This window comes from Zootoca vivipara, chromosome 1 (assembly GCF_965207765.1).
Source record: "Zootoca vivipara chromosome 1, rZooViv2.hap1.1, whole genome shotgun sequence".
In the NCBI taxonomy this organism is placed as follows: domain Eukaryota; kingdom Metazoa; phylum Chordata; class Lepidosauria; order Squamata; family Lacertidae; genus Zootoca; species Zootoca vivipara.
In genome coordinates, this window is record NC_142582.1 from 131568045 (window position 1) to 131582385 (window position 14341).

At 50.1% G+C, this 14341-nt stretch overlaps 2 protein-coding genes across 2 annotated transcripts in view; one reads left to right on the forward strand and one right to left on the reverse strand.

Moving 5' to 3' along the window:
- Positions 1–574: 574 nt before the first annotated feature.
- On the reverse strand, positions 575–9450 carry LOC118077555 (uncharacterized). The gene has a single exon (XM_060270014.2). The coding sequence runs from the start codon at positions 7924–7926 to the stop codon at positions 736–738; it is 7191 nt and encodes a 2396-aa protein (XP_060125997.2). The 5' UTR covers positions 7927–9450; the 3' UTR covers positions 575–735.
- A 4415-nt stretch (positions 9451–13865) lies between these two features.
- Positions 13866–14341, forward strand: part of SOS2 (SOS Ras/Rho guanine nucleotide exchange factor 2) — a 36972-nt gene continuing 36496 nt past the window's right edge. The window contains exon 1 of the mRNA XM_035097409.3: positions 13866–14240. Within this exon, the coding sequence (XP_034953300.2) occupies positions 14151–14240 (90 nt within the window). The 5' untranslated portion in view covers positions 13866–14150. The remainder of the gene's footprint in view (positions 14241–14341) is intronic.

Below are 14341 nucleotides of genomic sequence, written 5' to 3' on the forward strand. Positions count from 1 at the left end.
CTCAAAAAGTCACCTATACTGACCTTTTGTAACAGGCAAATGTATTTACTTTTAATTCATTCATGAATGCATTATTTGCTTAAAGGCAGATCGGTCAAAATACTTTAATCAGCCGGTAGCTCTGACTGTGTTGGAGGTGATGTGAGATAGTAGAATAATTCTGTTGGTGGGGTTTGATCTAGGATGGTTTGTTCACACAGAACAATAATCACCTGAAGCCACAGCTACCAAGTGATGAATCTATTATCTTTAAACAGGACTGGAGTCTCGGCCTTATCTTTATGTCATAGAGGCAAGCAAATGAGGAACTGAAATATCACTATTCGGTGGTGGCTGGTGCCCACTGGCACTGGTGGGGCAGAAGGCAGGGAGACCAACAGCAGGTGCAGCCAGAGCCAACTAATTCTAGTTTTGTCCCCATCCTCTTCCCTGCCAAGTTCTGTAAGGGCAACACTGAGTCTGAGGAGGAGGAGGAAGCTGACAGCCAGGGCCACCCCCTGCACTGGATAGATAGGTGGTGGTTGGATCAGCCCCACAGGTGCTATTAAATCATTAAACATCATTCAAGCAGATGAACCACAAAATAAACAGGTTTCCCCATTTTTATTCTGCCATCTGTTTTCCTGGGAGCTTTACTTTTGGTCTTGTAGCCACTGCTCTCCAAAATGCCATGGTCCTCTCCCACAGCAGAGTCAACTAACTCTCAGACGTCTCCAGTCTCTTAAGGCCCTCCTCCTATCCACCAGGCATTACAGGTTCCTCATACGGTTCATCACTGAGGTAGGTTGGCTGTGAACCTTCACTGATCTGCCTATCACTCAGGTCATAATGGCTCAGCTCAGGTGAGTAGCTATCTCGCCTCTGGGGTGCTTGACCATCTGTTCCAGGCTTTTGAAAGGAAGACTCGTCTGTCTGCTGAGTATGAGATACCACCAGCCTGCCAGTTCTAATATTGATCCAGCTTCCTTCTGGCACAGAAACAACACTGTAAGTCACCTTTGATTCATACTCCACATCAACATATGTATCTACACTCAGCAGCGTAGTTGCGCTCTGGTGGCTGCTTATCACTTTCTCATTAGGATCCTGCATTTCTTCCCAAGGTTGTACAATGCTGATGCTTGATGTACAACTTTCAGTTTGTACACTGCAACAGCAGGAAGGTTCTGCAGATTTTTCTTCAGATTGCATTACAGCAGATTTGATGGGTTTTGTACTTCCTCCTCTATCACTGCCATCTTCCACAGCTCTTCCATTAACACCACGAAGTGAACTTTTGTTTGTCTGCTGACCATGACTGAACAGGAACTTACCAGTTTTTCTGTTCAGCCAGATTCCATCTTCTAGAGAAATTATGCTATATGTCTGCTGAGCTGCATCTTCACCTTCTGTGTATGACGATAAGCTCCCAAGAGTTCCTTTGCTTGCAGACTCATCAGGCTGCTGGGTTGGATTTCCTAACGTCTTCCATATGGTGTTACTAAAATGAAATTCATCACCCAAAACCTGCTGGGTTTTGTATTCCTGCTCCATTTTCAGCTCTTTGCCCTGCTGACTTCCCTGTCTAGACTGTGGCACTCCTGCCTGCTGGGTGCCCCGTCGGGATTCTTGCACCATCGCCTGCTGACTGCCCCGCCGGGACTCCTGCTTCTCCGTCTGCACCTCCGCCTGTTGGCTTCCCCGCCGGGACTCCTGCACCTCTGCCTGCTGGGTGCCCCGTCGAGATTCTTGCACCTCCGCCTGTTGGCTTCCCCGCCGGGACTCCTGCACCTCCGCCTGTTGGCTTCCCCGCCGGGATTCCTGCACCTCCGCCTGCTGGGTGCCCCGCCGGGATTCTTGCACCACCGCTTGCTGGCTGCCCCGCCGGGATTCCTGCACCTCCGCCTGCTGGGTGCCCCGCCGGGATTCTTGCACCTCCGCCTGCTGGCTGCCCCGCCGGGACTCCTGCACCTCTGCCTGCTGGCTGCCCCGTCGGGATTCTTGCACCTCCGCCTGCTGGGTGCCCCGCCGGGATTCTTGCACCTCCGCCTGCTGGGTGCCCCGCCGGGATTCTTGCACCACCACCTGCTGGCTGCCTCGCCGGGATTCTTGCACCTCTGCCTGCTGGCTGCCCCGCCGGGATTCTTGCACCTCCGCCTGCTGGCTGCCCCGCCGGGATTCTTGCACCTCCGCCTGCTGGGTGCCCCGCCGGGATTCTTGCACCTCCGCCTGTTGGGTGCCCCGCCGGGATTCCTGCACCTCTGCCTGCTGGCTGCCCCGCCGGGATTCCTGCACCTCCGCCTGCTGGCTGCCCCGCCGGGATTCTTGCACCTCCGCCTGCTGGGTGCCCCGCCGGGATTCTTGCACCTCTGCTTGCTGGCTGCCCCGCCGGGATTCCTGCACCTCCGCCTGCTGGCTGCCCCGCCGGGATTCTTGCACCTCTGCCTGCTGGCTGCCCCGCCGGGATTCTTGCACCTCTGCCTGCTGGCTGCCCCGCCGGGATTCCTGCACCTCCGCCTGCAGGCTGCCCCGCCGGGATTCTTGCACTTCTGCCTGCTGGCTACCCAACCAGGACTCCTGCTTCTCCGTCTGCACCTCTGCCTGCTGGCTTCCTCGCCGGGACTCCTGCACCACCACCTGCTGGCTGCCCCGCCGGGATTGTTGAACGACCTCCTGTTGACTGCTTCGTCGGGATTCTTTCACCTCCGCCTGCTGGCTGCCCCGTCGGGACTCCTGCACCACTGCCTGCTGGGTGCCCCGTCGGGACTCCTGCTTCTCCGTCTGCACCTCCGCCTGCTGGCTGCCCCGTCGGGACTCCTGCACCACCGCCTGCTGGCTGCCGCGTCGGGACTCCTGCTTCTCCGTCTGCACCTCCGCCTGCTGGCTGCCCCGTCGGGACTCCTGCACCACCGCCTGCTGGCTGCCCCGTCGGGATTCCTGCTTCTCTGTCTGCACCTCCGCCTGCTGGCTTCCCCGCCGGGACTCCTGCACCTCCACTTGCTGGCTGCCCCGCCGGGATTCCTGCACCACCGCCTGCTGGCTGCCCCGCCGGGACTCTTGCACCACTGGCTGCTGGCTGCCCCGCCTGGATTGCTGCACCTCTGCTTGCTGGCTGCCCCGCCGGGATTCTTGCACTACCGCCTGCTGGCTGCCCCACTGGGACTCTACCATATCTGGCTCTGGAACCCCCCTCTTTTGGCTGTCCCATTGGAACTGTGGCATATCCTCCTGTATGCACTCTCCCTGGGATGGTGGTATCTCATTCTGTTGGTTCCCCACTGCAAGTTTGTTTGCAAGCTGCAACAGTTCTCCTTCTGCTTCTTCAGGAGACATTAGGGTTTGGGCTGCAATTAGATCCGCTGTTGCCCCCTTATTCTCAGTTGGAAACTCTTTATTGCAGGTGAGCTCCTGCTCTACATCATCTTTTCCATCACTCTCAGATCCAGACTTACTTGGTTCAGCTGCAGCACTCCTGCCCATACTTCCTTTAGATGCACGCCTTAGTTTTTTTGCTATATAATCCTGAAGCCAGCTTCCCTCAGTTTGTTGACTGCTACAAGACATTAATGTGCCAGTTCTTCTGTTAATCCAGGTATTTATTTCAAGGGAAATAATACTGTATGTTTGTTGAGCCTTTGCAGAAAAAGAAGTTTTCCGTTTTGCTTGATTTGTCTCACTAGGAGCACCACTTGGTACTTCAGTCTCTTTTTCAGCACCCAACATGGCTGTGGTCCCAAGTGATTTGTCACTTTGGGATTCTGGCACAACGGGCTGCTCACTTCCTCTCCGGGACACTGCTGCTGTAGGTGGCTGGCTGTCTTTCTGGGGCTCAGGCAGGGTGGGGAGTTCACTTTGTTTCCGGGACTCAGGCACACCAGGCCGCTCACTTCCCCTCCGGGACACTGGTGCAGTAGGTGGTTGGCTGTCTTTCTGAGACTCAGGCAGGGTGCGGAGTTCACTGTGCTTCCGGGACTCAGGCACAATGGGCTGCTCACTTCCCCTACGGGACACTGGTGCAGTAGGTGGTTGGCTGTCTTTCTGGGGCTCAGGCAGGGTGGGGAGTTCACTTTGTTTCCGGGACTCAGGCACACCAGGCCGCTCACTTCCCCTCCGGGACACTGGTGCAGTAGGTGGCTGGCTGTCTTTCTGGGGCTCAGGCAGGGTGGGGAGTTCACTTTGTTTCCGGGACTCAGGCACACCAGGCCGCTCACTTCCCCTCCGGGACACTGGTGCAGTAGGTGGTTGGCTGTCTTTCTGGGGCTCAGGCAGGGTGGGAAGTTCACTTTGTTTCCGGGACTCAGGCACACCAGGCCGCTCACTTCCCCTACGGGACACTGGTGCGGTAGGTGGTTGGCTGTCTTTCTGGTACTCAGGCAGGGTGGGGAGTTCACTGTGCTTCCGGGACTCAGGCACAACAGGCTGCTCACTTCCTCTCCGGGACACTGGTGGAGTAGGTGGTTGGCTGTCTTTCTGGGGCTCAGGCAAGGTGGGGAGTTCACTGTGCTTCCGGGATTCAGGCACAGCAGGCTGTTCACTTACCCTCCGGGACACTGGTGCAGTAGGTGGTTGGCTGTCTTTCTGAGACTCAGGCAGGGTGCACAGTTCACTGTGCTTCCGGGACTCAGGCACAATGGGCTGCTCACTTCCTCTCCTGGACACTGCTGCAGAAGGTGGTTGGCTGTCTTTCTGGGGCTCAGGCAAGGTGGAGAGTTCACTGTGCTTCCGGGATTCAGGCACACCAGGCTGTTCACTTACCCTCCGGGACACTGGTGCAGTAGGTGGTTGGCTGTCTTTCTGAGACTCAGGCAGGGTGCACAGTTCACTGTGCTTCCGGGACTCAGGCACACCAGGCTGTTCACTTACCCTCCGGGACACTGCTGCAGAAGGTGGTTGGCTGTCTTTCTGGGGCTCAGGCAAGGTGGAGAGTTCACTGTGCTTCCGGGATTCAGGCACACCAGGCTGTTCACTTACCCTCCGGGACACTGGTGCAGTAGGTGGTTGGCTGTCTTTCTGAGACTCAGGCAGGGTGCACAGTTCACTGTGCTTCCGGGACTCAGGCACAATGGGCTGCTCACTTCCTCTCCTGGACACTGCTGCAGAAGGTGGTTGGCTGTCTTTCTGGGGCTCAGGCAAGGTGGGGAGTTCACTGTGCTTCCGGGATTCAGGCACACCAGGCTGTTCACTTACCCTCCGGGACACTGGTGCAGTAGGTGGTTGGCTGTCTTTCTGGGACTCAGGCAGGGTGCGCAGTTCACTGTGCTTCCGGGACTCAGGCACAATGGGCTGCTCACTTCCTCTCCTGGACACTGCTGCAGAAGGTGGTTGGCTGTCTTTCTGGGGCTCAGGCAAGGTGGAGAGTTCACTGTGCTTCCGGGATTCAGGCACACCAGGCTGTTCACTTACCCTCCGGGACACTGCTGCAGAAGGTGGTTGGCTGTCTTTCTGAGACTCAGGCAGGGTGCGGAGTTCACTGTGCTTCCGGGACTCAGGCACACCAGGCTGCTCACTTCCTCTCCGGGACACTGCTGCAGTAGGTGGCTGGCTGTCTTTCTGGTACTCAGGCAGGGTGGGGTGTTCACTGTGCTTCCGGGACTCAGGCACACCAGGCTGCTCACTTCCTCTCCGGGACACTGGTGCAGCAGGTGGCTGGCTGTCTTTCTGAGACTCAGGCAGGGTTGGGAGTTCACTGTGCTTCCGGGACTCAGGCACACCAGGCTGCTCACTTCCTCTCCGGGACACTGGCGCAGTAGGTGGCTGGCTGTCTTTCTGAGACTCAGGCAGGGTCGGGAGTTCACTGTGCTTCCGGGACTCGGGCACAACAGGCTGCTCACTTCCTCTCCGGGACACTGGTGCAGTAGGTGGTTGGCTGTCTTTCTGGTACTCAGGCAGGGTGGGGAGTTCACTGAGCTTCCGGGACTCAAGCACAATGGGCTGCTCACTTCCTCTCCTGGACACTGCTGCAGAAGGTGGTTGGATGTCTTTCTGAGACTCAGGCAGGGTGCGGAGTTCACTGCCCCTTCGTGATTTGAGTGCAATGAACACTTCACTGTCTTTCTGAGACACACCAGACTGTTTTCTGACCACCCAGGGCTCATGCTCCATAGACTCCTCAATATCCTTCCAGGCAGGTGCTTGTACTTCTTTTTCAGACTTTGAGCAGGTTGATTTTTGAACCCCCGTTTCACAACTTGTCATCATTTCTTTATCACCAAGCTTCCTTTCTCTCTCTCTATTCGCCTGGAGCCAACTGCAATCAGTCTGCTGACTGAGGTGTCTTATTAATTTGCCAGATCGTCTGTTTAGCCAGGTAGATTCCTCAATTGAAATGATACTATATGTTTGCTGAGCAAATGAGGCGTTTTGCTTCAGTGGTGCTATCTTACTATCCAAAGCAGTGGGCCTCTCGGTCTCAGTTTCCTGATCCACCTTGCATTCTGTCTCTCGGGGCTTCTGGCTGTCATGCTGGGAGTCCTGTTCAATATCCTGTTGATTAGGTTGGTGGCATACTTCCAGTTCAAGCGGGGGACTGCTCTGAAAATTCTCTTCCTCAGCCTCCAGAGGAGTTTCCCCAAGATCTTCCACTGCTGCGAGGATACTGCTATAACGGAGCTCTTGAATTTCAACCGGCTTGCTGTTGCGGAGGGCATCTTGCAATTCCAGAGGGAGGCTACTCCGACGGAATTCTTGTACCTCATGTTGTAAATGAGCTGGAAGACTGCCACGGTGGAGGTCTTGAACATCAAATTGCTTGGTTTTATTGAAGGAAAGTTCACGTGGGAGGCTGCCATGGTAAATCCCAGGTGCTTCAGAGGGCTGTCTGCCCAAAGAGAGATCTTGTAACTCAACTGGAAAACTCTCCTGATCAATTTTTTGTAAGCTAGATTGGCGGCTGCCATGGCAGGAACCTTTTAATTCAATTGTTGCACTAATTGTTGAACTGCCATGGCTATCTGTCTGTAGACTCTTTTCAAACAGTTCTCTTCTCAGAGATTCTGCACTATCTGTCTGCTGTGCCTGGTCAGTTATATTTTTGTGCATTCTTTTCAGTCTTTTTATTCGTTTATCTTCTGGCATTTGGTAGGACTCATGTCTTCTTGGTAGCTGGTTGCCAGTCTTGGACTCCTGCTCTTTTGGCTGTTGAGTAATATAATAAGTTTCTTCTGCTAAAGCCTGTCGACTGGTTTGCCTTGTTTCCTTTCCCTCTGGCTGCTGAATACTGCAGCAAGATTCATGTACTGCAGTCTGTTGCCAACCTTTTATTGATTCCTTTCTCTCTGCCTCTTGTGGAATACTATGGTGAGATTCGTTTGCTATAGGTAGTTGACTAGCCCGCCTTGATTCTTGCCCCTTTGGTTGTTGAATACTAAAGTGAGAGTCTTGAGCTATAGGTGGTTCTACTTCTGTATTTGCATAAGTAGCACTGCTTATTGCAGCCTCACGAAAAGGACGCAGAATTTCTTCAAGTGTTTCTGGGCCCCAAACAAAACTAGTTTGCTGACTGCCAGATATCATTTTTATGCCTGTTGTTTTGCTGATCCAACACCGTTCATCCATTATTTCAGTTTTGTCTAAGGCCTTCCCTTGGGAAGATTTTCTGCTCTGCGGATTCTGGCCATGAATGGACTGTTGCCTGCTATGCCGAGATTCCAGTTTCTCCAGTTGTTGATTACCATTCTGGGATTCTTTGCTCTCCACTTGTTCACTCTCATAGCTGGAGTCTTGCACAACAGGTTGTTCTGTCTCTTCAAGCAAACTAATAGCCTGTTCCTGGCCTAGGATGTGAGGGCTGCTGCTGCGGGATTGTTTCCTAAAATATGTTTCACTCTCTGGTTGGCACATCTCATTGCAATTCTCATTAATTTCATGATTATGTTTCTGTTCTTCAGTACCTAGCATTTCTTCATTTCCAGGGATTACTTGGTCAAATGCAGGTTCAGAGTCATCCATTCTTCCTTTCACCTACAAACTGCTACAGTAGACACTTGAGGCCCACAGGTGCAGATTTGGCAAGCCAAGTATCTACCTCTTGCCAATCTTCACCTTTAGTTTAAAAAGCTATAAAGGAAACATGAGAGCTACCTTGGTCTGATCCCACTTCACGGGGGTTGTTTTATTCTTTTCATCAGGGCTGCGACTTGTATGTAGATGGCATCATTGTCTGGATGGTTGGCAGACTTTTTGTGTTTCTTGTTTTCTATTTACAGCCGGCTGGAATCATGGCCCTTATGACAAAACAGCAGCTCTGGATTAGGTGGTCACCAACTCTCCCCCTGTAGTGGTCTTCATGTTCTCACTCCAACTGCCTTTGTTCTAGAAGCTTCAGTAGCAGGTCTATGACATCATTGCCTTTTCTGCTCCAGCCATTCAGGTTATTATACGATAAGGCGGCATTAGTCCAGGGCTCTAGAACTGGGCACAGACTTCTTTGTGGTTGCCATTCAGGCACAGAAACTAACCCTTTGGCTGTTCTAATAGGCTGGACTACAATTTGCTTTCTATGGAAAATAACTTTAGAAGGAGGTAACTAATAGCTATTTCCATTAATGGAACTCTTAAAGTGTGATGTTAAGGTTGCTCAGCTGTTTTTAGGGATTGGAGGGTTGGTCACCCTGTTGATGGACCATGTTGCTGAATAGTGGTCAAAGGAAAGCTGGTGTTTTTGTCCCTTGGCCACAGCGTGACTGATATGAAGCTTGAAGGTCAGATGGTTTCAAGCAGGGCTTGCCTGGGATCAGCATTCAATATACAGTACTGTACACATATAACAACAGCAGTGGCCTCTCTTTTCCATGTGTATGTGTTTCAATTTTGATATCAGAAAGTTTGTTGCTTAATACTATGCCTAAAGAAGTAGGCAATAAATGACCATGTTTTTATAAGGACACATAAACAAACAAACAAACAAACAAACAACAAAAAGACATTACCCCAAATGAACTGAAGAGATGAGAAGCACCAGAGAAAATTACCAATGCAACTAACCGTTTTACAAGGACCCAAAATGGGAACCATCACAGTTTATAATGTACAAGGACCTGATGCACAGTTATTTTTTAAAAAAGAAAAAAGAAAACATTGTGGTAAGAAGTCACATAACAATACTGTACCTGGTTAATCTGATTCACTGCCAAATAACAAATATTTCATTTGTTTTTATTTTATTTATTAAATTTGTATACCATCCTTCATCCATAGACCCGAAACTCCACAAAATTAAGTTCTGGAATCATATCTCTCTGGATTTTTTTTTTTAAATAAGTTGTCATGGAGCATGTCCCAGAACCTCATGGCACACCTCACTGACAGGGCTGTACCTTGGTGTAGGACTGTAGGTGGCCTGCAAGGCTTTGTTGGAAGCTTAAGCTTTGGGAGTCCTACACTGCAAAGGCTGTGTTGACATTTCCTCATGCCAGAGAATTCTGTTAGATGTGTTAGCATACCTGCATTGTGATTTATTCATCTATCTATATGCACGGGAAAGTTATTCCTCTTTTTTTTAATCAGTCATGACAAAGCTTTTCCTGCAGCTAATCCCCACAGAATTTGACATTAACTTTTGGCCATTAATCATCACATTAAGCAGTACATGCAACAGTATATTCAAAAATAAAAGCAGTACCTTCAGTGATGCTGTACTTTTTAGAACTGATACTTTCCCTATCCAGGAAATCTTCAAAAATACCCATCATGTACATTGACCTCATGTACAAGTTTGTCACAGTTGAATACAGTTAAGTTAAAAGCCTGGGTAAATAAATACGTTTTACAGCTGGTGAAAGCTCACCACATTAGGTGCCTGCTATACCTCGTTGTGGGACGCAGGTGGCGCTGTGGTCTAAACTACAGAACCTAGGCCCTAGGGCTTACCGATCAGAAGGTCGGTGGTTCAAATCCCCGCAACAGGGTGAGTTCCTGTTGCTCGGTCCCTGCTCCTGCCAATCTAGCAGTTCGAAAGCACGTCAAAGTGCCAGTAGATAAATAGGTACCGCTCTGGCGGGAAGGTAAACAGTGTTTCCGTGCGCTGCTCTGGTTTGCCAGAAGTGGCTTAGTCATGCTGGCCACATGACCCGGAAGCTGTACGAGATGAGCGCCGCAACCGCAGAGTCGTCTGCGACTGGACCTGACAGTCAGGGGTCCCTTTACCTTTATACCTCATTGAGGAGCTCATTCAACACACGGGGACCCACCCACTACAGAGAAGGCCCTTCTCCAAATTGCTGTGAAGTAAACCTTTGTAGGCTTTGCCAGACCTCTGTAGGCTGAGGGCAACCTCCAAAGATTTTAGTGAACAGGCAGGTCTATATGGAATAAGTCATTATTTTAACTCATTATTTTAGATAAGCTGGCCCTAAATTGTTTAGGCTTTTCCAAATTAATAACAAAATCTGAAACCTGGCTCAGTAGCACAGTTAACTTGTGAGGGAGGCAGGTTGCAGGGCAAAATACATTCCATCATCTGCAGACCACATTGCTCCTGAGAAAAATGATTAATCCCTGATATAAGAAATGAAATAACATTACAAACTAAACCTCAGTAGGGGAAGCCCCATATGTAAACTCTAAATTTCACTTCACCAGTTATAAATCCTATAACAGTAAGAGCTGTGAATACGAACACCAGGAAATTCCAGGTTACATCCCTGCTTTGTCATAAATCTCATTGGATGAGTTTTGAGCCAAACTGTGCCCAACTTTTCCCCGAACTACCTCATTGGTTAACTGTGTGGATAAATTAGGGAAAGCCATGTACACTGTCTTGAGATGCTTGGAGAGAAGAAAGTACCTTCTTGCAGGTACCTGTGTCTTTGCCCTGTGTGTAGATCGATGTTCACATGCAACAGTAATTGCACACATCTGTACTTAGTGTCTATTCCCTGCATCAGCATTCTCAATGCATGAACAGATCACACAGTAAGCATAAAACGCTTTAACTACAAAATGTTCCAAAGGTTAGATTCATGCATTTAATGTAGCACCATCAAGGAGAACACAAGCACAATACAGTACTCTTGGGTAGAAAAAACAGAAAGATAAATTCAAACCCATGCTCGAAGCTGGGATCAAAGCTAAGACACATCATTCCTTATTGGTTATATGGCAAGAAGAGAGAGGACAGGAAGAGAAGGCTTCACTTCCCCCTTATCAGAAGAGGCGTGACCCAGCTGAGCCTACAAATCTAACTCTGTAGTCTTAACCCCTTCATGCACTAACCAGCACTCATACATAGTTATGTTTAACTGCAATTTCCCACAAATATTTATTAGAGTCCTTACTTGCACTTCACCATTAGTTCCCTGCATAGGTTATAACAGTTAAAAAAATACAATATAAAAAAGCTAAAATATAATACAATGAATAGACTAGGGTAGGTTTTAAAATATATATTTCATTTGTCAAAGATGTGCATCTTCAACATCCCTTTAAAAACTACATGAAAGGGCTGGACATACCTATGGAGAGGGAATTCCACCACTAGGGAAACCCAGCCAGATGGGCAGGTTATAAATAAATAAATAAATTATTATTATTATTAGCCATCACAGAGAACATGCTCCCAGGCAGCTCTCCGACCCAAACTACCAAGCCCTTCTGCCAATCTTAACACCTGAGAGAGTCTGTAGGAAAGGAGGCAGTCTTTCATTTATTTGAATCCTGAGTCACTTGTGGCTTTAAACATTGTGAGCACCGTGAATTGGGCCAAGAAACAAACTGGAAACCAACCCAGCTGTTTATACTATACTATGAATGCTGCTCATTCCATACCCCTGCTTGTCCATGTGGAGGATCCACAGGGCCTGTGCCTGGATTTAACCCTGGGATCGTCAACTGCTAACCTTTAGTACATACTTTTATCCAAATGTTAACAAAATACAATGCCACATGTGCATTAACTTCATGGTAATTTCTACGGGGGACCTGTAACACTGCAAATGTTATTGCAGTTAAATAAACAACCTGTTTATTTAATATTCACCCTAATTTGTTTCCAAAAAGTTTACGGGGAGGTTAGATGATGACAGCAAGTACAGTGTGCAGTACCGGTAGCTGTGAAAAAGGTAAATTCCATGCTAGGGACCAATAGGAAAGGAACCAAAGATAAAACTGTCAATGTAATACAGGTAGGTAGCCGTGTTGGTCTGACGTAGTCAAAACAAAAACTAAAAAAAAAAATTGTGTCAATATAATGCCGTTGTACAAATCTTATGGTGTGGCCACATTTGGAACACTGTGCACAGTTCTCATTAAAAATGACACTGTAGAGTTTGAAAAGGTTCAGAAAAGGGCAAGAAACATCATCAAGAGAATGGAGGGACTCCCCTATGAAGAAAGGTTGCAGCGTTTGGGACTTTTTAGCTTAGAGAAAAGGCAAGAGGTGATATGATGGAGGTGAATAAAATTATGCATGGCTTGGGGAAAGTTGGAGAAGATTTTCTCCCTCTCGCAGAACTCATGGATATTCAATGAAGCGGTATATTGGAAGATTCACATTACATAAAGTACTTATTCACACAGCATAGTTGAACTATGGAACTCCCACAGGAGGCAGTGATGGCCACTAACTTGGATGGCTTTAAAATAGGATTGGACACATTCATGGAAGACAAGGCTATCCAAAGCTACTAGCCATGATGTTCATGTCCTGCCTCCACTGTCAGAGGCAGTACACCTCTTAATACCAATTGCTGGGAATCACAGGTGGGCAGAGAGCTGCTGCACTCATGTCCTCCTGCTTGAAGGTTTCCCATTGAGGCATTGTGTTGACCACTGTGAGAACAGGATGCTGGACTAGACTGATCATTGGCCTGATTCAGCAGACTTTTTGTTAACAGTTTACTGAGCATTCATTCTGATTTGTTTGCAGAAACATTGGATGGCAATGTGTCAAGCAAGTGCCATTCCACACTTTCCAGTGCACTTTGACCTCTGGTTCCTTACTGCAAGAAGTCCTGTGGAGAACTCCCAATCAACTTTTAAGTCCACAACCTTAACCTGCAGGTACACAACTGGCTCTCACCCCAAAATAGTTACAGCATGGAAGTGTCCTTGGGGTATAAGGCCTGTTAACACTATTGGCCATGCCGACTGTCTGCTGCAAGGTGCCCTAAAGAGCCCTATCAATATTCCATCTGCATTGGAATTTTGGAACAGCTGAAGCTGCCCCCTCCATTCCCTACCGATAGTTTTGTCCTGAATTTCAGGTCTTCTCTCTCTCTGTGCCAAGTTAGGGATCCTCTCCAAATGCATGAGCTTGAAAGTGTGTGTGAAAGGTCATGCATTTAAGCTCTGGGTAGCCAAGCACAGCTTTACAAATTCAGGGGTATGTCTGTGTGCGCATGCATGCGTGACAAATTCCAGAGGGATCACTCTGTTAGGCTGCAATAGATTGTAATGGATTACTCTGAAGTCACTTCAGCACCAGATGGGGGGAAACCCCACCCCCACCCCGTATTTTGCCAGAACAAAGGTGGCAACACTAATCTTAACTGCCAAGTTTTCCCTTTTCTCGCGAGGAAGCCTATTCAGCATAAGGGAATTTCCCTTAAAAAAAGGGAGAACTTGGCAGCTATGACACTAATCCGTCCCTAACTAGTACTGTACCCCTTTATAGTCCTAGCCCAGGATAGTTCCCCAACACTTGCAGAGCAAGACGGACAAGCCTGCGTCGCCACTTTCACTTTCTGCAAAGCGATTTACACTCATTTCCCCACCCCTTTTCCAACGCCCAGGAGAAGGAGGGGAGCCTGCGGCCCCGCCCCTCTTCAGGCTCTTGAAGGTTCCGCCCCTTTTTGATTGGCACCCGCCTCTATATTTCCTCCTCTGCCTTTCCCCGCTTGGGCCGGTAGAGGGCAAGGCAAGGCCTAACTTGAGTGGGAGGGGGGAAGAGGGAGAGTGAGGAGGAGGAAAAAAAAAATACCAGAGGCCGGCCGCTGCGCCTGCGCAGTGTGTCCGGGACGGAGGCGGCCGCGGCCCAGGCTTGGGAAAGCGGAGCGGCGGCGGCGGAGGCGGCGCCTGCTGCGGCTTGCGGCGGGGCCGGCGGCCTGGGGGAGACGCGGATGTGACCGCGGCTGGCTGGGCTGGGCCTCGCCGGCGGGTAGCCAGGGCCGGGGAGGGGGTGAGCGCGAGCGCCCCTCCCCCCGCTCCTCACGAGGGGGAGGGAAGGAGGGGGGGCTATGCAGCCGCCTCAGCCGCCCCCCTACGAGTTCCTCAGCGAGGAGAACGGGCAGAAATGGCGGGGGCTCCTCGTGCCGGCCCTGCGCAAGGTCAGTCGGTCGCTCTCGCTCCGCTCCGAGCCTCCCTTTTCTCCGCCGGCGGGCGCCCCGTCATGCGCGCGCACCCCTCCCTCCCTCTCTCTCTCTCTCTC